Source organism: Thunnus thynnus, chromosome 2 (assembly GCF_963924715.1).
Source record: "Thunnus thynnus chromosome 2, fThuThy2.1, whole genome shotgun sequence".
Taxonomy (NCBI): Eukaryota; Metazoa; Chordata; class Actinopteri; order Scombriformes; family Scombridae; genus Thunnus; species Thunnus thynnus.
This window is the reverse complement of record NC_089518.1, coordinates 16,452,578-16,476,047: the sequence shown is the minus strand read 5'-3', so window position 1 is coordinate 16,476,047 and position 23,470 is coordinate 16,452,578. Positions and strand designations below refer to the sequence as shown.

Below are 23,470 nucleotides of genomic sequence, written 5' to 3'. Positions count from 1 at the left end.
TGTGTGTGTGTGTGTGTGTGTGTGTGTGTACAAGAACAGGAAACTTTCTTCAGTATCACTCTGTAATGTTTAATTGCTTTAAAAAAATGCGTACCATACATATAAGATACATAGTTTTATAAGCAAATATATATTATACTTTCAAATTTGATAAAAGGTTACAGCCTGTACAATCATCTTCTGTGTCTACTGCACGTGATTCATTTTTACAGAGAAATCATGAATAAATCATAAAAAATTGCAAATGACTTCATGATAGGGGTTTTTAATTAGGTTTAGAAAGCTCACACTTGGTTGCACTGGCACAAACATAAGTGAATTCTGAATACTGTCGTCAACGTGAAAATGTTAACCCTGTAACTAAAGCAGAGAAAACATTATAAAAGCAGTAGTAGTAAACATGGCAGAAATAAAGTGAGCTGAGAATGTTTTAACACAGACATGTCATAAAAGGTTAGATTTGGCACATACAGCAATACTTTAAATATGTCAGAAGACCATACGCTCATCTGCTTTGGAGGCATTATCTAGATTACATACTCAACACACCTGATCTTGTACAACTTACAGAGATTTGAAATTGAATTTCAGAGCAAAGCAATTTCCATTACATCTCAGAAGACTATCTAATTTCTCTTTTTACTTTCGTCATCATGAAGGGACAGACTCCAAAAAAGAAAAATGCTGCATTGAATAAAAAGAAACCAGTACATGCCTTAATTATTTTGTTCCTCTGAAAAGCCTTGTGGAAGGCTATAACCGTATCATGACGTGTCTGAACCCTTGCTGTTCTTTACTTTAAGCACATGTCTACAGATGTTCATGTTGTTTCCTCAAACTGCCCAGGGTATTTTCAGAGATCTGAAAGAAAATCTGGGGGAGACATTTTACGGAAACATTAATCGTCCAGCGAAATACCAGAAAAATGTGCCATTCTAATTCAAAATTCTCAGCAGTGGTTTGTTATGGCACTGTGGTGACAAAAGGCTGAATGCAGCATCATACTGTATCAGGAACTTAGAAGGAACAGTGCTGTTCACTGGGAAGGAATGCAAATTTCCTGCAGCTGCAAATAGTTGTGGAGCAAAAAAAACTCCATTCTTTGCAACTGAAACAGTATCATCAGCATTCAGTCTTTCCTCTGAGATGGTGTGTGTGAAAACGCCAAGTCCCAGAGCAACACACACACACACACACACACACACACACACACACACACACACACGTGTACTCATGCGGGGAGGTGAGGTGAGAAACCACACAATGTCCCTGTCTTCACCTCTGTTCTGGGAAACAGAGTGAACATGCAGGCCTGACTAAAGTAGGTTTGGGAGTGTGGTGGGATGAAGAATGCTGGGGTGTCAAAAGCAGGATCTGCTGGAGTGAGCTGGAGTGATTGGTCAGGTTCATAAGAATCCAGGTGAATGAGGGCAAGCAGGAAGTGAGGAAGTCAAACTGGTGCCACATAATTCCCAGGAAAAGTCCCAAAAGCATGAGTCCGTTCTGACGTACCTGTGGAGAGAGAGGAAACAAAGTAAATGAACGCACACATTTCAAAACGAGAATAATGTACAGTGTAACCTGCAATGTTTTATAATGTCCACTAGAGGGCAGGCTTACATAACACTAGACAGGATTTTTGAGCATTTAAAGTAAATGCTTCACCCATTATGTCACTTTATAGCTTGTGTACTGTTTTATAAATAAAATCCCATAACTTTTGCCTCATGTAAATAATGTATTTTTAGTGATTTTCAGTGATTTTCTGATGAGGTATCAGTCCCTCACATCAAATAAAACTACTTTGCTGGACCCATTGATTTACAAACTATTGACTGGTAACAATTTAAAGGGAAAAAGCTGAATGAATAAGTGGAGAAACAAATGCAGATGCTCAGCCAGTGAGTAGTTTGATGAGTACGAATATCATATGAATCATATCTTATGTCCTTCACAGTCACCAGAGCTCAACCCAAAAGAACACATTTGGGAGATTTCCCATCACCATCATCAAAAATACCAAATGAGGGTGTTTCTTTGGAAAAGTCGATTAGAGTAGAGATCCATAGACTTTGAAAGCCAAAGAGCTTCAAACTGTTCTGACATCTTGTGGTGGACCAACACCTTACTGACACACTACCACTGACTTGGTTTTTCCTTTAATGTGTCACCCATCTGTATGTAACATCCCACTTCAGTGTTCTGTTTCCACAGGACATACATTGAGGGATTGATAGTTTATTTCTTACCTACAAACCAGCCATCATCACATTTCTCCATCACTTGTACAACATCTCCTTCTCTGAGCTCCAACTCGTCTGAATTCTGTGGTTTGTAGTTATAAACAGCTTTATATCTAAGATTGAGAACATGAGGAAAAAATGTCAAATCTCCTGAGTCACAAATCCACCAAAGCTGCAACACTTTATCTAGGCTGAAACAATGTGGATTAGCTTGAGACGTACGGTTGGCGTTGCACCACTGTGGAGCCAGCCTTGTTTGGCACATGTGTTGGCGGGAGGGAGTTGACGTGTGGATTAGACGGAGCAGCTCGGTTTGTTGTTGCACCCTAAAAGAATGGAAACCTTATGTCAGGCATTATGAAATAAGGAATGATGAGCAACATTCCTATCATCACTCAGGCAACACAAACACAAACACCATGGGTGTGGACATGCAGTGACCTGTGAGGGGTCAGTGTGTCTGGGAGTGTTCGCTGTGGTGGCTCCTGCTCTGTGCACTGATGCTGACGACTGAGTGATTGGTGAAACAGCTCTACCCGCAGAGCTCTGGTTAGCTGAGTGTGTCCCACCCCAGTGGCTGTTCTGGTTGGTGGGTGAAGCAGTTGTGGAGGTATTGTGGGGCCACCGATAGGCCGATTCTTTGGGTACGGGTGTCTGGGTGGGGGAGCGTGACTGTGAAGTCGGGCTAGGAACAGGTGAAGACGGCTTCAAGGGGGAGTGCTCGGGTTGGGGGCTGAGGGAGGTGGGGGTGAAAGGGGACATTGGTGACCGCAGGCAGGGTGAGTGGAGTGGACGTCCTGGACTCTGGGGTCCAGGGGAGATGGGAGACATGGGGCCCGCTGGGTAGTCGTCTGTGGAGTATTTGGTGCGGGGCATCTTGTTGACCTGAACATAAGTGGCGGGGAAGATGCCACTCCGGTTGGTCCCTGAGATCCTTCCCTCCAGCCACTTGTCGTCAACACGCCTGGTTATGCTGATTATCTCACCCTTAAGAAAAAAATTGAACAGAATTTAGAAAAAGTTAAGTATTAAATATAATTTCCTAAAGCATGATTAACTGACAAACACAATATACAATGAGAATTAAATACTAAATACTATTAGGCTGTACACATCCAAGTAATCAGTCAATTCTAATCCCTTTCAAAATGTAATATAAATATTTCTAAATCTGCTCTAAGGAGCTTTTCACTTTGGTTGCTTGGAGTGGAAATAATGAAAAAACTTGAAGGGCTTCATTACTCAGATTTCATATAAACGTGCACTGCCCTGATCTAAATTCCTTCTTTGTACAGTTAAAGAGATGTTATCCCATTCAGTCATCTCTCTAATGTTTTTCATCTCTCCCCTATGTGTTTTCTTGTTGAAAGTTAGATGAGACGACTGATACCACTCTCATGTCTGAGTGATAAATTAAGCTACAGCCAGCAGCCAGTTAGTCACCATCACCAGGTTGTTACTGCAGTTTTTGGTGGATTGAACAAATTAGATAAAATATGTTAACGAGTGAGCTTTAGAGGTGTTAGTTAGCAGTTAAGCTAAGCTAACAGGCTGCTGGTTGTAGTTTTATATTTATTGTACAAATGTGAAAGTGGTGTCAGTTTTTTCATCCAGCATCAGCAAGAAAGCAAATAAGTGAATTTCCTAAAATGTCAAACTATTCCTTTAAGTGCTGATAAGATTTCCAGCCAAACTAACTGGTAATACAAAGGAGAGAAAGAATGCTACTCTCAGTTGCAGCTCCAGTTTTTAGCTCTTATGGTTGATAGAGCAGTTTGTATGTTTACACATATTCCTTGTCTAATGCAGTGTTAAATACAGTGACACATTAGTTGACATGAACCATAATGACACTCACTTTACGAAAAGAGAGTTCAACCGGAAGGTCGCCGTTAAAATTAAACAGAGCCACAGCTTCCCCATAGTCCAACACCTGTAGAGTGGGAGACTTTATAGGTGTCGGCTTCTCTGAAGGAGGCAGAATCTATGAAGGACAGAGGGAAGAGATATAAGCCAGTATCACAGGGTTTTGATTTGACATGGTCAAATTTGAGATATGAAGAAAGTTACCTCCACATAGGTTGTAGGGAAAATGCCAGCTCTGCCATGATGTTCTCCTTCAAACCAATTGTTGTCTACCTTCCTGTGGATGTAAACAATGTCGCCTTTCTGCAGTGTGAGCTCCCTGAAGAGAGGACAATACATTAATGGAAATTCAATTAAGATACAGAATCAAGAGCAAGTTCAAAGTTCAAAATGTATCAAATGAGCATTTTGAAGACAACTTGAACTTCAGTCTTTAGGGTTTTAAATCTAATATTGGTATAATGTTATCTTTTCTTTCAGAAGTGTAGATGGCCTTGAAAGAAAGGAAAAGGCTTATCAACTGTATGATATCAGCTCCTAATAGTAACTCACTTGGGTGACTGAGCCTGGAAATTGAACTTGGCTCGCGCTGCTTTCATCTGGAAAAACAAATAAATTAATCAGTGTTTCAGTGTAAGATTTTTAATATGTGAACTATTCAGAATCCCTTCGGGCCCCCCTCCCCTCCAAAAAATCAGCTAAAAACCACATAACAAAATAATTTCTTTAGTAAAACTTTCCAACCTTTTTAGGTAAAAAGAAAGTCACATGTACATACCTTCTTCTCCTCTTTCTTAGGAGAGCGCTCCATGGTTTCATTTGCAGGAGAGAGACGTTCTACTGTGGAGCAAAGTGAAGGAGCAACAGTATGAGTGGAGTATAAAATATGCACTTTTGTTCTGCACTTTTTGTTCTTGAAGCACAGCCTCACCAACTACCTTAGTTCACAAAATCACTCAGGCTGGCTCCCTCTAGACCAATTTCCAAGAAAAACAATGGGATAATGCTAATCTTTAATCAGGTCTTCCGAGTTCCACTTCCTATTTTTCTGGGCTTCCTCCCCACCCATCTACAGCACCTTCTATAGGAAAAAAACTGCAAACGCTTTCCATGATCGCCTCAACCTCATCTAAAATGTGAAATGTCAGTGCAAGCAGACAACATAGGCAATGAAAGAGAATCATGGGACCATCAGAATATATTAGATTACTAAAAGCTTTCATCAAATATATGCTGCCTGATTCAGTGAGCAGCCTGGTCATTGAGAGCAGAACATGTCTTGCATTGTGTCAGTGGGTTTAAGAAGGAGGAGGTGCTGTATTCACAACCAGGACTCACAAAGAGTATGGATAGAAATGGACTGTAAATGAACAAAATCACTTATCAAAGTCATGGCAGAGATGGTGGGAAAATCACAATGTGCATGTGTGGGCTACAGAGCCAAAAAGGAAGAAACTTCATATTTACCATATGTTGGAGCGGAGGCTGATGATGGGCCAACAGAGTGATGGAAAGGCTGCTTTGATGCTGATGAATTGCTGAAAAAAAAATTTAAAATATAAGCTTGTTATGTTTATATCACTGTCACTCTGTCAGCCAGTCAGGAGGAGAGTTTCCAGTGACATCAAACACACATTCAAAGAAACAATATAGAAATACTGTGAGACAGCATGTGTGGAGTTTTCCTGCAGATTTACTGTACAACACATCTGGATGCAGCTGCTGGTTCTAATACACTGGACGGAGATGAGACAAATAATCAGGCAGCTACAGGGACAGCTACAGTGTGAGTCATGTCCTTACCCTTGGCTTGAAGATCTGGTTTAGATAAAGTTTGGAGGTTAAAGACTTTTGTCTCTAAACGGCTCTGCGGCCCTGAAACTTCATTCATGATAATCAGAATCATGAGTCTAGTTGATTCTTTGTTATAAATTAATCCAGAACACAAATCCTCCTGTCTGCCTTCCCTTGAACTCATTTGCATATTTCCAGACAGTCTTTTTTGTATTTCAGTGTTTGCAGCTGGATGACCACAGTCAAAGAATATGCCTAGATAACAGGAAGCAGTAAAAAAACCTGACAGTTTCTTGCCACTTTATGTTGTAACTTCACATGTCCTTAGCAACAGACTCTCAATAAAAAACATCCCAGCCAGAAAAGGTCAAAACCCATGAACTCAACTTAGCAAACAACAGCGAGAATCGTCCAAGAATGCATTACACACATGGTGAGCAATGTGGAATGCTGTCTGCTGTCTGAGGTAACAAACACTGTACTTGAACTTGTTAAAGTTCAACAGCTTCCTGACAGAGTGTTCAGCACCAGAGAGTCACCTGATCAGCTAACAGGTACCCTGCAAAGTATTAATGGCTGTTATTGTCCAATCACAGCACCGGGTTTCTGAACACAGCAGGAAGCAGCGGGTGGGAAAACTACAACTCGGTTACCTGATGAAGCAATAGCAAAGTGGATTAAGATGCTGTGTGTTGAGCTCAGAGGAGGTCTGTTATGTGGTGACTGACCCAGGCCTTTCCATTAACCTCTCCTGCTGTGCAATGTTTATACCATGCCTCTCTATTATACAGACTCACAATGAAAGAAGGAACTCTGTAAGAACTGTTAAAAATCTCCCACAGTCATAATATTTTAAATACGACTATCTTGACTTTCTCAATTGTCTTGGCAGTCCACTCGCCCACTTGTTGGTGGACAGATCATATCACTGTAACAGTAACGCAGACAAAACAACAGCTATGCCACAGCTTTGTACAAAGATGAATTGCAAAAAGTGCCAAAAAAATCTACTTTTAGCAGTCACAAAAAAGAAAAACTGTATACTTTGAATAAAATGGTGCATGCAGTGAAAACTTTAAAATCTTCTTTTTTTTTATCTTCTTTTATGTTACTGGCAGGTAATATTGGTATGAATTACATCACAATGTGCAAAAATGTGCAATATGTTGTAGGAAAACACATCTTCGACAATAAACATATGAAGTGTCAGTAAAGTTGTCATAACCTGCTGAATATCCCACAGAGCAATCATATTCTATATTTTGCTTTCTTCAGTAAAGTTGTCACTGACCTGTAGTTTGTAGTCGCAGTCTTTGCAGCAGCCACTGGATCCCTGCCTCTGGCCTCCTAAAAGTAGAGTGAACATTAAACACAGCTTGTTCCTTGCAGCCTACTGTATCTCACAGCTTGGAGGAAATCTCACAACAACTCAGGCGAAGTAGAGGTGCTGACCACTCCCAGAGGAGCAAGATATCCCCTGGGTCCTATGCTCCTTGGTCTAAAAAACAACACCACCACTCATGATCTGTCTGAGCCGTCGGTGATTTCAGTAAAATTATAGCTCATGAAGCAAATGTAATCACAGAAAAATTAGGAATAGCACAAGAATCAACATTTTTTGGCAGGTTTATACCCAAGTCGTTCTCTAAAACAAGCACTGCTCTAAACTACATTATCAAGGAAATTGATTTCTACCAGAGATTTGAAGGAAATTGATATTTTGGCAGCCGGATTTACGCTTGCTGAGGTGGGCGGTGGGAGGGGGGGGGACTAGCAGGCAGGTGATTTAGCAGATCAATCAAAGTGCAAGACAGGCAGACGATTCTGGGAGCTGTCATCCAGGTCACAGAGGAAACACAGCAAACATGGTCAAAGCTAGCAAGCAGGGTCTCACTGAGACACGCAGCCTTCATCGGGAGTGGGGGAGTAAAAGGTGCAAGTGGGAGAGGATTCTGCTAGATTGGTAGGAGGGATGCGTCAGCAGAGAGATTCAGGAGGGGGGCTCAGTACCTCACCCCGGCCTCGACGCTGCTTCTTCTGGGAAAGTCTCCTCTCCAGGCCCTGGATCTCCGAGTCCAGCTCAGCCTCGAACCGACTCAGCTCAGAGACTAGACTGGCCTGAGCCCGAACAATGTTGGAGTTGGAATGGCAAAATTAAAACACTAATCCACTATACTAATACAAGCTAATGGTGTCCCTGTTTAATGGTTCAAAAGGTGAATACTCGATAGAGTGAATGCAGAAAGACAGAAGCTGAAGTGCTGTCAAAGCTGCTCACCTCAATTGAAGGGGACTTGGGTTTCTCAGGCTGCTTCTTCGGTGCCAAATGAGTCTAAGGACAGAAAAATGACACAACATTGTTATTTATTTTGTTCACAGACGCCTGCCACCATTTCAGGGAGCTTTTTTGACCATGTGTTTAGGCTTAAAAAATACATACATTCCACCTACAATGCTGTAAAAGTCAGTTTGCTTGAGTTTTCTAATATCATAGACAGTCTATAGTTTATCCGTCACAAAAAATGTGTCAAGAGGGATTTAGGATCAACTGACAGCAGACTGCCACACATAAATGTGGACAAAAAAAAATTCTGAAGGGTTTGGACATTTCTCCTTTTAGTTCAAAACAATTGAAAATGTGATGAATATAAAATATCTTTTGGAAGTACTGGACTTTTATCTGGTCAGTTTCAGCTCAAAATTTTGTTCAATACAATGAATTGAGTTTTCAGGACAGACAGAGAGTCATTTTAGCTATTTAAATGATCTTGTACAATTCTTAAAGATTCATTGTGGTTGTATCTTAGATTCATATTACCCCATATTACTATGATCCATATTTTAATGTAAGTCATTTAACTAGGCAGCTAAAACTGCTCCCATGATCTGATCTGAACAGCTGTTTCTATCAAGTATAACTATAAAAGACCCCCTGCTCCATTTTCTGTTTTTTTGTTTTGTTTTATTTTGTGAAACCTTGGCTGAATGTGTCTCTCTGTCTGCCCAGACCTCAGTTGGGAGTCATCTTCACTACAATCACAAAGTATAATGTCCCTGTGAAGCAGCACAACACCTGATATGGTCTGTGCGCCGGTTTTCTAAACGCTGTCCAGGGGATAGAACATTGGCTGCTGTCATGAAGAGGAAATGAAATAAGTTGCCATGCTGTGAGCCATTATACACCACAAGAGGTTAACACCATAATGCGGATCACAAGACACCTCAGCTCCCGTGGGGGAGTGGAAACAAAGATTCCTTTTCTTCACAAGCGCAGACACAAGGCACAATATGCACCAGATCTGGGACATTGTTGCTGGAGCCATTCAAAAAAAACTTTAGAGACATCGCTCTCGAACTCACCAGGGGTGTTTAAATACAAGGACACGCAGAGTATACAAAGAGCTACAGAATACACAAGACAACCCATCAAAACTCTAGTGGTAAATAAACATTCAGTGGAAAAGTTACAAGAAAGACTAAGATCGTGCCTTTGCTTGTCTGAAAAGCTACAGCAAATGAATGAAATCTGGAAGCCCTTTCAATAAAAAAAACAGGCACATCTGGTGGTAAACAGCAGGTACACTGTGGAATGACCACACTCACAAGTTATTAGTTACTTCGCGTGAGAAGATGAAACATGAGGACTTTGACTATAATCCTTAAAGAAAAGGTGCCCGTCCTCAAACCTGTTCTTGAACCCCACACTGGGAAAAACAGTGCCAGCCAACACAAAGGATTTCAATGACTAGAGCCAACAATGCTGGAAAAATTTAGAGGTTAAAGAATCATGCAAAAACTTTTTCTTTTTTTTGCAGGAATCAGTGTGATACCAGCTTCTATTTTTGAATCTGTGTGTGTGCGTGAGGGCGTACCTGGCTTTGGACCTGGCTGTGGCTTTCAGAGGCGGTGCTCTTTCCAGGCTCAAAGTCGAATATGCTCTTCGGCTGAGGGTGCTGTTTTCCCAGATCTGACAACTTATCTACATCCTCGCTCCTGAAACATAACACCCCAGCACACACACACACACACACACACACACACACACACACCATGGACAGCAACTTAATCGTGGCTTCATTGTTAGTGCCTGTAACAACAAATCCAAACTTGTCCGCCCCACACGTTTCCCGCCACTGCGGGAGTTTTGTTTGGTATTCACATAAGATCTGCAGTCTTTATCTGCTGTGAGGAATAAATTCAGGGACATTTCATTCCAGTGTGCATTCTAGTTGGAAAAACAGTACATTGATTCACTGCTAAATCTCCTTTACATTTCCAGTAGCTGAATTTGCACATGAAATTATTTAATTTCATCTTGCATGATTTTTGGGATGCATGTAAAGATATGTTTTTCACAGTGTCAAACTAAGTAAGTCTAATCTGATGTGTTTTTGTGAATGATATGTTTTGATCTGTATATTTAGTTTTTTTTGTTATTTTACTACTTATTACTTGGTCTGAGAGTGTTTCAAAGTGGTCACTTAAAGCAAGAAGAGCTCAAGTTTGATCCTTGGCTCTGGGCCTTCCTGCATTCATGTTCACCCCACGAGCCCCCTGGGTTCAGTTTCCTTACCGCAGTGAAAAAGCATGCAACACAGGTTGACTCAAGACTTTATTAAACTGCCCAAGGGTGTGAATATGACTGACTGTCAATCTGTCTGTGCGTGCCATGTGATGGACTGGAAGTTTGCCAGCCTTCTCTACAGTGCTTGCTGGGATATTATTGACCCTGGAGGAGCTACAACAAATCAGTATAAACTCACCAATCTGGTAGGGCTCCATAAGGTGTTAGTTTGAAGAGATTATTGTCTGCTTCATTGTTTCCCTCTGTGTTGGCAGATAACTGGAGCCCTGTGGATCAGTGCGGTTTTAAGTAAAAACTGATTATGTAACCGAGCAGGACAACAATGTGGACTTTGATGGCAGATTCACTTACGTTCGGCTGACCACCTCTCTGACTCTTCCAAATCAAGTTCTGAAAAAAAAGTACAAATCAGGCCTATTTTAAACTTCATAAAAATGTAGCTCTTTCTTGATAATTCAATTTATACATTTCTTCCACATACTCTGATATTCCTTTAGAGTACGAGCAGATTTGTCTTAGAATCAGACCTATTAATCACTCTTACAATATCAGCAGGTTAAGGAGTACACAGTGTAAAATACTAACAATACAAGTAAAAGTCCATCATTCAAAATTGAACTTAAGTAGTAGTAGTAGTAGTAGTAGTAGTAGTAGTAGTAGTAGTAGTAGTAGGAGTAGTACAGTAGTTTTATGAGCAAAATGTAAATGTAAAAATTATGCAGAATGGTCCCTTTAAGTGTCTTTTTTATTTTATAGTTTAAACTATAAAAAGCCATATTTTGATGTTTTGTAAAATGATCATATGTTTTGAATATAACAGTATAACTATAAAGAACAATATTTTCCTCTGAAATTTAGTGCAGTAAAATGGAAAATGTTAAGTCAAGCAAGGTACCTCAAAACTGTACATAAGTACTGTACTTGAGTAAATGTGCTCAACACCACTGTATACTGTATCCACTCAATAAGCTTATATTCCAGCACTATTATTCTTGATCCATGACTGCTTCATATCCTGCCTTTGCTCTGCCAGAAATCATCAACAACACCTCAGTAAAATTAGGCACAGCAGAATTTTCAGGCATGTTCACATGATAATGCTGTTTAATAAGATATAGATCCTGCAGTGAGTTGAATAGATTCACTTCAAACAAAATGAATCCAAAGCAATCAACTGAAAAAACAATCTCCAGTCGTGCTGCCAACCCCACAAATAACAGGGAACATGTTTCTATTACGCAACTGGTAATAGAGACAAATGAACAGCTATGGCTCAGATAAGAATCAGGATTTTTATCAGAGCTATAAAAGCAGAAATGACATAAGACTTTCGGACTGTTTAATCATGTCTGCAATAATCTGCTTGCTGGATCGCCTCTGTAGTGCCTGACAATGACAGAGAGGAATTCTCTCTGGAGAAAGTGTGCGAGAGGAGGAGGAGGAGGAGGAGGAGTAGTCTTACCCTCTGGCTTCTTGTGAATCTGTCTGAACATGCTCTTGTACCAGTCTCTGGGCTTGTTCACACTCTGGTATAAGAAAAGAGGGGAGGCACAGAAAGTAAACAAACCTGACGAATTAGACTTCGAGAAACACAACACACCAGTTATAGCAAGAATGTCAAAAAAAAAGTCAGTTTTAACCGACATAGGATGCAATGTTTGTTGAGGATGTATGCCAAAAGAAAATGGCAATAAATAAATAAATAAATAAAGCGTTCTATGTCTTACTGATCTCGAGGCAATGGGCATCCCTGTCTCATCCACCGGACCGATTCCTGAAAACTTGATAAGTCTCTCTTCTCTGGTGGGAGTCCAGCTACGTGGTAGGGTGGCAGCGGCCTGGACGCCATTAGACAGCCCCCCTGAGTTACACAATCACAAGAATAATATTTGAGTAATTATGTCCAATTATCAGATAAAATCATTAATCATAGGTGATTTCAGTTGAAGTATAAGAGCATTAATCTGCTTTATATTACATCTCATGAGACTCAGAGACGTTTCCAACCTCACATTCACATGAAAAACAATAAATCACTCTGATTATGTCCTCTCCCAATTTAAATTGGCCCTTAAATGAATTTCCTTTTCCTGGAAATGTGTTTTCGCTGGAACAACCCAGCAGTCTTAAAATTCACAATCTTACCGTATGATTGTGAGGGGCCATAGTATGATCCAAAGCTGAGAGTTGTTGGGCCACTTCCATTCACCTCTGTTGCCTTAAGAAACAAAGAATAATAAAGGCCACATCAGTCCAAATACAAATATCTCAGTGTACAGTAATTGATAACTGATGGTTATAACATTTCCATGGCAGGAGGTATAACATGTGATGCAATATTTTTCCACAGGGAGGAGCACTTGTTTACTGAATACCATGCACTCAACCTCAGCATTGTTATGACCAGAGTCTCCAGGACATTTCAGTCTGTGCGTACCTTCAACTCCCCAGATGGCTGCCTCGCTGAGCGAAAAGGACTCAGAGGAGGAGTAGGGAGTCCAGGCGAGATGACCACCTCTTGGGTCAGCTCTGGAGAAGTTAGGATCTGCTGACCTGAAGGAACTCCAGGCTCCCTGGAGAAGACAATCCGGGAGCCATTTGGGTTGCCAGCCACTTCCACACGTTGCTAAACAACAGAGAAAATGAGAAATATGGATGAACAAAAACAATGTGTGAACTTTGCTCCTGTCATGTCCTCCTGTTGGCCCTGGGTAAACATCACTCTCCATGGGAGGTCATGTGAACATGTTAGCGGCCCAGCTATTCTCCAGAGAATAACTGGCCTCTGTGGGGGAGCCTCTGATGAAAAGGCCCCTAATTTATTTAAAGCAGGACCAGTGGGAAGTAGTGTTCCACCCACTTCATCATCTCTCTTGCCACAACTGCAGAAAGGCCTCATTCAAGGTGCAGAGAGGGGGCACTGAAACAGGAGAGGACCATTATGAGCCCATTAACTCCCTATTCACCAGGCCTCCCTATTCTGCAGCCAGGGGGTGGAGCTGGGGCCAGAGAGGTTGGGAAGGGGTCGTTGATGTCAACCTCAAAGTCCAGCAGGGCTAGCCGTGGTCTGGTGGTTTCCATAGTGATCTTTTTACTGCCCCCGCCCATGATGGCCAGTCTAGCTCTTCTATTGGAACTATGTGTTTGAATCAGGTGCTTTGGTCCTCTCTGTGTGGTTGCCGGGGATCATGGGAAAGCCCCTCATGCCTTGTGGGGTAACGCTAGAACTGTGATCTGTAGCCTTAACCAAAGGGATGTCGGACTGGACTGACTTGTGTGATATTCGTGAGTGTTTTTCCTGGAATTTTCATGGTTGAATGTGTTTATTCAAGATATATTTGTTGAACAATTGGTAATGTCAACAATGTATATCATTAAAAATGGTTTTACCTGAGACTGCATGTGATCTTTTATCCGTTATGTGTGGCAGATATCAAATTCTTGTCCCCAGCATTAAGAATATCTGCAAAAAAAAGGAAAACATTTTTATATAAAACTACTCTTTTTTATTTTCATTGAAATATTTCCAAAGCAGCTGCAATATGCACTACCTATCAAGAAGATTAGTCACACAAAAGGGAACTAAAAAAAAAAGAGCTCCACCTCATTGTTCAAGGTAACTATTCTGCAGCACAGGTCACATTCACCTGACTTCTTTTATCAAGTGTGCAGATAGAGAATAAAGGACTTTTTTTTAATAATACATGCTGTATAACCAGTTTACAAGACCCCCTCCAGACATGTTTTAAGATGTATATAAAATACTTTACTATTAATGATAATTTGTCTGATATGGTTTTTCTACAAAAAGTAAAATTATCTCATTAAAATCCTTAAAATACCATCTTATCCTTCTCCCTCATTAAAAATTCCAAAATCTATGAATATGCAAATGTTTTTAATTTTAGAAGTTTAACTGTTGAACAAAAGATGTCTCCACCTTCACTGAAAAGTCCATTCAGTGTTTCTGCACTGGAGGCTTCATCATTCTGCACAGTGAAGCTCAAACATCCAACTGAAGTAACAACAGACTAAAGACAATTTTGACTGGAGGGGGACTTTAAGTATTTCTTTATAATGTTAGATATTTTTTTTAAAAAACACTCTGATTATTATTTAGAGTTAAATACTCAAAAAACGAATCTCCTTTATCAGATCTGTGGTGTTTGGCATCACATTTTGATTCAAATGTTGCTCTGACTGAAGCACAAGAATGCGTGACATCACATTTTCCTAACAGAGCCTTGCCCACTTCAAACCGGTTAGTAGAGCACAGAAAAAAACACAAATATAGAAATCTCTCATTTGAACAAACCAAAACAGTTCTAACTTGAGCAGAAAATTATGTGTTCATGTACTTCACTGCTCAGGTTAGAAGCTGAATAATAAAACATATTTTCAGCGCCTTTAATCACTTGTGATCTGCAAGCGATGTCTGTGAAATGACCCTAAGAGAAATATTACATACTAAGTTTGTTTTGTAGCTCTTAAATTTCTCTTCTGAATTTTGCAGCATGTCTTTTTTAACCCTTTGAGCTGCAAGTTGAGTTCAACAAAGTACTGTCATAAATCACATTTTACATCCAAGTGGACTTGACAGTGTTCCATTATCCAATCCCACTTCTGTTCCAAAGAGGGAAAGTTAGCGTCACCAACTTTTCCCTGCTTCTAAGGAAAAACCCACCCAAAACAATGAGTATGACTCACATGACCGTCTCACTCTTCCCAGTCGTACACATGCCATAATAAGCTGGACTTGAGGGGCTGGATGATGGAGAAGGTCAGCTACTGCAAGCGGAGACTGGCTCCTAATCAATTGCACCTCAGAAAAACAGATTAGGTCTGCTGTTTCAAACTTCAAAGGCATGGAGGGGGGATGAGGGGGAGGCTGTTTCCGCTCCTGTATGAGGCAGGCAGCTCTCATCTACACTGGCCAAGTGGCCCATAATAACACAGTTGACATTGAAACTACAGCCACCGTGCAACCCTGCATCCTTGCAACCCTGGCCTCTGCTGCTCCCGCAGGACCAACTTGTTGAGTCATTCCAAGTCATATGTTTTTTTTTTTTTTTTAATATCTTTTCCCCCTCACAATATGGTCAATGGTCAGAACCAAGCATATCTTGGGAAAAAAAAAAACATCAGGGTGTCTCTGTTAAAACCAACAATAGGGTTAATTTAAGGATTAGCCTCTTTTTTTTGTCCTGGATCAAACTATGGCTTTGCAGCTTGGCAAGGAAGAAAGTAATGACCAAGTGTGGGCCAGGCTACTACAGGCTGAGAGCTGTCCAACACAATTTGCACTGATGAGTTTTCCATGTGGCATTTGCAGCTGAGCATTAGAGTCTATAATCATTGTGAGCGAGACCAAGAAAACTATATGCACTCTGTGTCTGTGTGCACTAGAAGACAGAGCAGAGCCCATTGCACTGATAGAATCAATGTTCTCCGTCTCCAGCCAACGATGTCATCTATCTGAGTCATCATCTCCCAACAAACTGCGTTACATAATGGGGAAAATGCAGGAACCGGAGGATTGTGTCTGTAACAATACCATTAGTGCTCAGGCATGACAGATAACCTTTCATCTCTCAAAGCAATCACAGCAACACACATAAGCTACATGTGCAAATAACAGCTTAAAGTAATCACAATTTACAATGTGTTTGACATGCTGGTCCTTATTTACACCGGATCTCCCCTCATCAGGTTGCCATTTACTTTTAAGGCCCCATCACACTGATGACCAAATACCCAGATGAGTAAGTTTCTGGCACTTGTAACAAACACTGTCTCAACACAGGCTTGTTCAATTCAGAACAGCAAACAAAGGAGCTTCTCTCTCACCTCCACACTGCTGCCATTCAGACCTAGACAGCAACTGCTGCAGTCCAAGACAGCTGCCATCTGTTTTTCATATAATATGCACAATTAATATACACTGCACTGCAGTAAGAATGCCATTTATGCAAAAGGATGCAGTGAAAGGAACACTGTGACATCAAGAATTTGACTATGGCTGTAAGCCCTTATTTCCCCTGGGGACTCCATTGATATTCTTGTGTAAATAATCAGATAAAATAGTAATAGACTTTATTTTATTAGAACAATGTGTCGCACTTTGTTTTCAATACATTATTAAACAGTTGACATTGGAACTTCATTCCCTCAGAGGCCCAAAAGCTGAAAAGCTTCTGCCTCATTGATGTAGCATCCTGATGAGTAAGCTCATGTCATAACAGTGTCTCTGTGTCTCATTTCTCTGGGGAGCCAAATCCAACAGAGAAATCCTCCAGCACTGCGTGCATTCCCCCTTCAAGAGCACCAAACACAATCCTACCTAATAAGGAAAAATCAGTGTCGATATCTAGCGAAAAATCCCTGTCCAGAAGTCTGGCTCTCCCTGGGTTTGCTCTGAACGCCCAGTGCATTCTTATGTAATTACTTAGACTCAACAGCGGAGGCAGCTATAAGCTTTCACATGGAGACGAGTTTCAGGATCAGTGTGGTGTGAGTGCCTTGATGTTATCTTTCTGAAAAACGTGGGATTTATAGCCCATGTATCTCAAAGGCTGTGCGATTGAAACCCCCACTAGGTGAAAGGTCCATTATCACCACCAGATCAGTTTTGAGATAGAGGAAAAATACAGAGCCATAAAAGGCCCATGTGCATGTCAGCTGAAGATAAAATGTGACACTAGGATGTTTCTTGCAACCCAGATGTCCATGTTTCTGCTCAATGAAAAGGCAGTGCTTCTTATGTCATAGCCACGATTTGCATTTGGTCAGTCTCAGGGTAACTGAGGACATGCAAAATGAGAATCGGGGGATTGTAGTATGGAAATCTCTGCCTCTACCCCCAGGAAACTCATCCGGTCCCTGGAAGCACTGGGCCAGATGTTAAACTCCGTAAACTGAACCAAAAAACAGACAAACTGATATAATCAAATTAAAGAGCTTTTTATGAGTGATACATACTTACTGTAAGAAAGCAAGTTACTTAAGTGAGGCATAGGGATTTTTTCTTCTTCTCCTTTTTATCTAAAAGAAGCAGATGAGGAACTGAACTATTATCTGAAGTTGCTGAGCCAGAGCAGACCTACTCAGCAGCTTCAAGGTCGGTGAACTTCACCACACCCCTGTGATTCCTGTGAATCACAATAGGAGGTTTCCACAGCCGGGAATAGCACCACCGCAGTAATCTAATAGTATTACTACAGCAGGAAAAAAATGGTCAAACTTTCAAAATGACTGAAAACAAAACGATTCACCATACAGCAAGGCCAACTGATGAAAACTGAACTTGCAATGAAGTCAGTATTTCTTAGACCTTATCCACACTTTGCTGCAGTCATCAATTTTCCATCTTCCCTTTCTTCCATAGAAGGATGTGATCGGGCCTGACCTACGATGACCCCCTTCTCCACCACCTCCACCACATACAGAGTGTCTTACATTGTTCTCACTAAGAGCAAGGCTGTCAAGGTGACCACACATACCCTAATGAATTACTGTCACCGTGTTGACCCATGAACTTCTACGATCAGTTGGTGCGCCATCAGGAAAGCAATGATTTGTGGTCAGAGGGAGAATCTTGCTGTCCATAAATCATCTATACATCCAAGTGATGGTAGTGTTGATGAGGCGGGACAAAGACTGAAAGTCTTAAGACAAATAAAACTGCCACTTGCAAACAGATCTCCATTCATTAGCACAAGTGCTGACCTTTGCTTCCGTGTGCAGGGTGGTGAGCAAAAGTACGGAGTTAATCATTGACTCCATAAGGTGGGAACTGCTGCACACAGTCAGATGAATGGATCTAAGTCCTGCTCATGTCCATGAAGGAAAGCAACCAAAATATCAGCTCACTGTTTGCTTAAGGCGTTTGTTTTTTGGGGGGGGGTGAGCAATAACTTGCGTTACATTTGACCTCAAAGACTCTGGTGCAATCTTCAAAAAGTATTAACAGATTTTTATCTTCTCATGAAGTGCTTATTTCCTGGACATTAACTGAGCAACTTGACTCAATAGACAGAAGAGTTAAGTCTTGTCAAAGCCATTTAGAGGAAAACTAAAGAAATCCTGCCTTGAATAGTCATCAAAAGGCAATTACGAGCACATTTGGTGAATAAATAAAGCCGACATTTATTTCCAAACATATTAAGTGAGTCACTCTGCAGCTATGTAAGAGATGTCAGGGGTCCTGCGAGGTTGATCACAAACCATGCTGCCCCTCTGCAAACTTAGCAGATGTGTGAACACAGATGTAGCCCATACAAGGTCCTGGAGCTGCTAGTTTATGATGTGCAGTTATTGGGGGATACACACATTTATCAGGAGGGAAGTATTTCACCTCCTTGTATGGTGCTCCTCCAGTCTGAGCAACAGGAGGAGTCAGAGTCGGTGTGCTTCTTGTCAATGGAGAGGAGATGTGTTCCCAGGAGGCAGTAAATCACAGCCTCTCTCTCTCAGCGGAGCGCCCAGCAATAAGCTGAAATGGTGGTGCAGTTTCATCCGATATTTGCTCCAAGATAATTTCTCATTTGAGTGGATTCATACAAGTGACATTCAGTCAGAGGAAGCATGAGAAAATACACACTCAAAACACAGTACCTAGAGGAAAATCTCACAGATCCTCATGGCTGTCAGCTTGCATATTCAACGCTGAGTGCAGCTTGTGGATATGAGGCCTGGCAGCCAGACCCTCAGTAATATCACAAAGGGAATCAGAGCCGGCAGTGGAAATCACCCTGAAATTAAGGGGAGCTTCCAGCGATGCCTGGACAGTCCCAGAGGCATTAGGCTTACTATCTGGAGCAGGATGGGGAAAATATTCTGACAGTGCAAATGATTTCCTCTTCTGACATTACAGTACATGGTAGCTGTCAGTGCACACACACCTTGTGGGCAGAGCGATGAGGGATGACATGTTGGGAAACACTGCCCACGGTACCCTCTCTCTCTGTCTCTCTCTCTCTCTCTCTCTGTGCTCAAGGTGTAACTCACAGCTGCTCTCGCCTCTGGAACTCCCACAGGTCTGTTTCAACATCCAAACTACACGGAAACTTGTTTTTAGGTGCACTGCAATAGCATCCCTCTACTTTAGACACTCCTGGTCTGAGGCACTAATCCTGTGGAGCGGCGTGTAAGCCCTGAGCGGTCAGACAGGTTACTCAACCTTAAAGAAACACACTTGCAAAACAGAATAGCAGACATACTTTTCTACAGTCATAGTGTTTAAGGTAACACACAACAGTGACTTGAATCTGTGTTCCCATGGGAAAGAGCGCACTCACCTTCAAAGTGGCACCAACAAGTGGACTCCCACCTCTTTCAGTCTGCCTCTGCTGTGCACGTAACCCACGCTGCAAACCTTCCCTGCTCTTTCTCTCTCTCCCTTGTGAAACTAGACAGGACACACAATCTTTCTCTCTCCCTCTCTCTCTCTCTCTCTGTCTCTCTCTCTCTCTCTCTCTCTCAGTCCCAGCCCTCGCCCTGCCTGCCTCTACAGAGGACTTCCCGGTTGACAGGCATCACCATAGCAACCACTTCGGCCCCCCGTTCAAAAGGCACCCTACACTTGGCTTGTCAGTTCGGGGCACCTCCTTCAGTGAAGAAGCCCTATTGTTGTGATAAGGTGATATTTCACAGCGCAGGGTTAACGAAAGGGGAATGCAAATAGTTCATCACCTCCACCTCCCTGACACTGCCCAGTGACTGACTCCATGACACCCCCGCCTAACTTTATCTCTACCATGCCTCCCTCTCCTTTTATGTGCGTGTTTATGTGTGTGGGTGTGTGTGTGTATATGTGTGTGTGTGTGTGTGTGCGTGCAAAGGCCAGGTCTCTGGCTAGCCAAATGCACAAAAGGAGAATAGGAGCTCTTTCTGTTCCAGCTCTGGAAGTGATTCAGACTCATACACCATAGAGTAATGCTGACTTTTCTCCCATGGTCACACACACCACACTAACACCAGAAATACTGTTGAATGTGATGGCTGAAGGAAATATTTTGTCCTTTTAACGGCAAGTTATTCAAAGTAGGAGATGTGGTATGTGTCCAGATAAGTCAATCAGCATTCAAATGCCTTGCTTGAATGTGTCCGGTTTGGATGCTGCATGAAACCACAGAGCAGCAGTCAAACAGGAAACAGGAGCCTATTCTCAAACACCACTGCTGCAATCACATTCAATACTTGCCTAAATAAAACCAGGATTTCCAGTTTTGGAGCATTCTTTCCAATGAAGACAAACAATTGTAAAACCTGAAATTAACGTGCTGACAGGTTTGTTTTGGCACAGCACCTGAGCTACAAGGTCTGTGCTGCAGGTGTGTGATCCAGTCACCTGCTGCTGACAAACACAGTCAGCGATGCACTTTACTCTCTTAGAGTTCAAGCAATAAACTGAAGACATTTAGTTTAGTCAGTGGTTTATTTGTTTAAACATGCATGCCGTTCCAGCCTGAAACAGAAGGACTCAGCTCTTTTTAATAATTCAGTGGTCTGGCTTGGTAGAGCTAAACTCAGGGCAGATATCCGTTTACTGAGCCTGCACTCCTCACAGGGTTGTTTTTGCCAAACAGTTGAGCCGTTGAACCTGAGGGGCAAGCTTTGCGGCGCAGGCTTCAGGTTGAGGCTCCCCTCATAATCTGTGTCCCGCCGGAGCAGACTTTCACCCTGCTGTGACCACATCTGACGCCCTGTCACTCTGCAGCTAAATGAGGTAATCACGCAAGAGGCGATTGTCGCTTTGGCCCCCGGACTCGACACTTCTCCCACACTGGGTCCTTGTTCACTTTGTCTCAGTGTCTTCACCACACAAAAAACAAGGCTTCATCCTTGCCAGCGTCCATTTTTATTACAGAGAAACATGATCAGGACAGGGCAGGAGGAAACATGCGTGATGTTTTGCCTCAGTCCGTACTATACTGTAAAGGCCAACCAATCTACTTTCACACTGAGTATATGTGCCAGTATGTTACTACAGAGCAACCATGAAGCTCATTAAAAGCCTGACAGCCAAAGATTCCAGCGAGTGAATAAACCATGACATAAATCTGTTATATAATCAAAAACTATATTACTTGATGACTATATAGCCCTGGGCTTGGTTTTATTCCACCTTCTCTCTGTTCTGTGGAAACAAGAGACAGCAAGTCTGTAACAAAATTACAAGATAAAGTTATCATCAAATGAGGATATAACCAGATAGATATGAATCCACAGGTAATCAACCATTACTGTAACCGTGGAGGATGGATAAGGAGGCCTGGACATCATACAGCATGTGTCATTCATACCACTGGTCATGGTATGTCTCCAAGAACAAACACCATAGCATCAGGGTTTATTTTAGCAGTAAACAACATTTTTCTGCTTGGTGAATGTCCCGGGACTTGGAGTCAGACTGTTGGCTGAGGAGGACAAACAATCTGTGGTATAATCCTCCAGGAAGCTGCTCCTCTTAGGATGCTTATAGTTTGATGAAAATACCAAATATGGATCCATCTGAGCGAATAAATAAATGACTGAGTACATATATTACTGGGGAATCTGTACACACTCAAATATTTCAAACAACAGCTGAAGCCACAATGTTTCCAGCTTTTAGACAGAGGCCTGATGATAACCATCATCTGAACCACAGACAGTAAAAGATTGGTATCTGTACTACAGCAAAGCCCCTCTCAAATCCGCCCTTTTTCCATAAAACTGCTACACAGTTGCTCAACAACATGAAAAAAAAACTGAAATAAACTGTCACAACAATGACACAGCAGTGTCCTGTTTGCCACAGTGGTTTCCAGTGACAGACTGAGTGATGAAGAGTAACAGCAACAACATGATGCTCAAATCTGTGTCAGAGGTAATTCCCTTTCAGCTCACAAAACAAAAATGCCAATCACAACTCAGTCAATCTCATGATGTTTTCCTTTGAATTATTAATATTTGCTATCCTTGTGACACTAAGTCAGGCTCTAGTCACAGTGTGAAGTCACAGCACAAGTTGTACAGTACTTACAGACGAGTGTAGGCTGAGCAGTGAGGTCTCCTCAGTGCGGAGGGAGAGAGGAAGTGAATGAAAAAGAAGGAGGGAACCACTGCTGCTCGTCTCTCCCTCCCTCCCTCTTTCTCTTTCTCTTTCTCAGGCCAACAGGGTGTCTTTTATCTTTGGTGAATGATTCAGCGTGGGTCTGAATGTTTGACTGAGTGTCCGTAGGCGTGTGTGTGTGCGTGTGTGTGTGTGTGCATAGCTTATGTCTCTGTGTGTGTGTATGTGAGCACACATTTTAAAGCTCATCAGGGAGAAGGCGCTCAGTAATAGTTTCCATCCACAGCTGGAAATAATAGAGATTCCCATACAGGCACAAGCTCTGTGGTAACGCCCTTCAGTGTTTTATGTGTGAGGAAAGAAGAGGCCATTTCCATAGCTATCTCAATAAATAGACCTAAGTGATACACATATTATAATAGGAGAGTCTATTCACTGACGTAGGTCTAGATGTTGCGTCTGTCACATTCATGTTGGGCACGATAGGGAGTCTTGAGTGCTTCCTATGAAATCCAGTTGCTAAAGTTGTCATAGTTTTCTCACCTGTCACAGGGTCTATCTGTACATTCAGGAAAGAATACATTTCTAAGCACAAATACACACACATATGCTAAGGACCACACATGCACAAACACTTGAAGGCCTCAGAGAAGTGTCAGTATTTCCATGTTCTGTTCCAGTACCAGGCCCCACTTACTCATCCCATATGAGGGAAACCTTGCAGCAAAGCCAAGAGAAGTAATGCTACTGCTTTCCTTTTTAAGTCCACCGTGTCATCACAGCAGATCAACTGTATCTCTATAACTACAGTGGAAGTGTTTCAGCTTCTGTTAAGCTCCTGAGACATTTATCTGTCTGTTCCTGCTCCTATGTTTCCTTGTCTTGAAATATTAGTCCCCGAGCCAGCAGACGCCTGCTGGATTCCTG

General features: G+C 41.9%; 1 protein-coding gene across 6 annotated transcripts; it reads right to left on the bottom strand.

The window, feature by feature from the left end:
- Positions 1-44: 44 nt before the first annotated feature.
- On the bottom strand, positions 45-22,630 carry sorbs3 (sorbin and SH3 domain containing 3). Of its 6 annotated transcripts, none has more exons than XM_067606398.1 (21): positions 22,514-22,630; positions 13,879-13,951; positions 12,926-13,114; positions 12,634-12,706; positions 12,216-12,349; positions 11,951-12,014; positions 10,840-10,878; positions 10,667-10,754; positions 9,776-9,896; positions 8,182-8,235; positions 7,914-8,021; positions 7,195-7,250; positions 5,577-5,647; positions 4,888-4,949; positions 4,662-4,708; positions 4,314-4,428; positions 4,102-4,227; positions 2,685-3,230; positions 2,466-2,569; positions 2,250-2,356; positions 45-1,512 (listed from the first exon to the last, which is right to left on the bottom strand). In XM_067606398.1, the coding sequence occupies exons 2-21, from the start codon at positions 13,888-13,890 to the stop codon at positions 1,451-1,453; spliced, it is 2,178 nt and encodes a 725-aa protein (XP_067462499.1). In that variant the 5' UTR covers positions 13,891-13,951; positions 22,514-22,630; the 3' UTR covers positions 45-1,450. The 6 variants fall into 6 exon arrangements, with proteins under 6 accessions (XP_067462499.1, XP_067462510.1, XP_067462490.1 ...); XM_067606409.1 differs by lacking the exon at positions 22,514-22,630 and adding an exon at positions 19,785-20,090 and having other exon boundaries at positions 4,888-4,946; XM_067606389.1 differs by lacking the exon at positions 22,514-22,630 and adding an exon at positions 19,785-20,085.
- Positions 22,631-23,470: the final 840 nt, after the last annotated feature.

Coding starts and splice junctions, on each gene's coding strand:
- sorbs3 (XM_067606398.1), bottom strand. Junction 10,879..11,950: donor GATTCACAAGAAGCCAGAGG/GTAAGACTACTC, acceptor CTTTTTTTTCAG/AACTTGATTTGGAAGAGTCA. Junction 2,570..2,684: donor GACACACTGACCCCTCACAG/GTCACTGCATGT, acceptor CCATTCTTTTAG/GGTGCAACAACAAACCGAGC.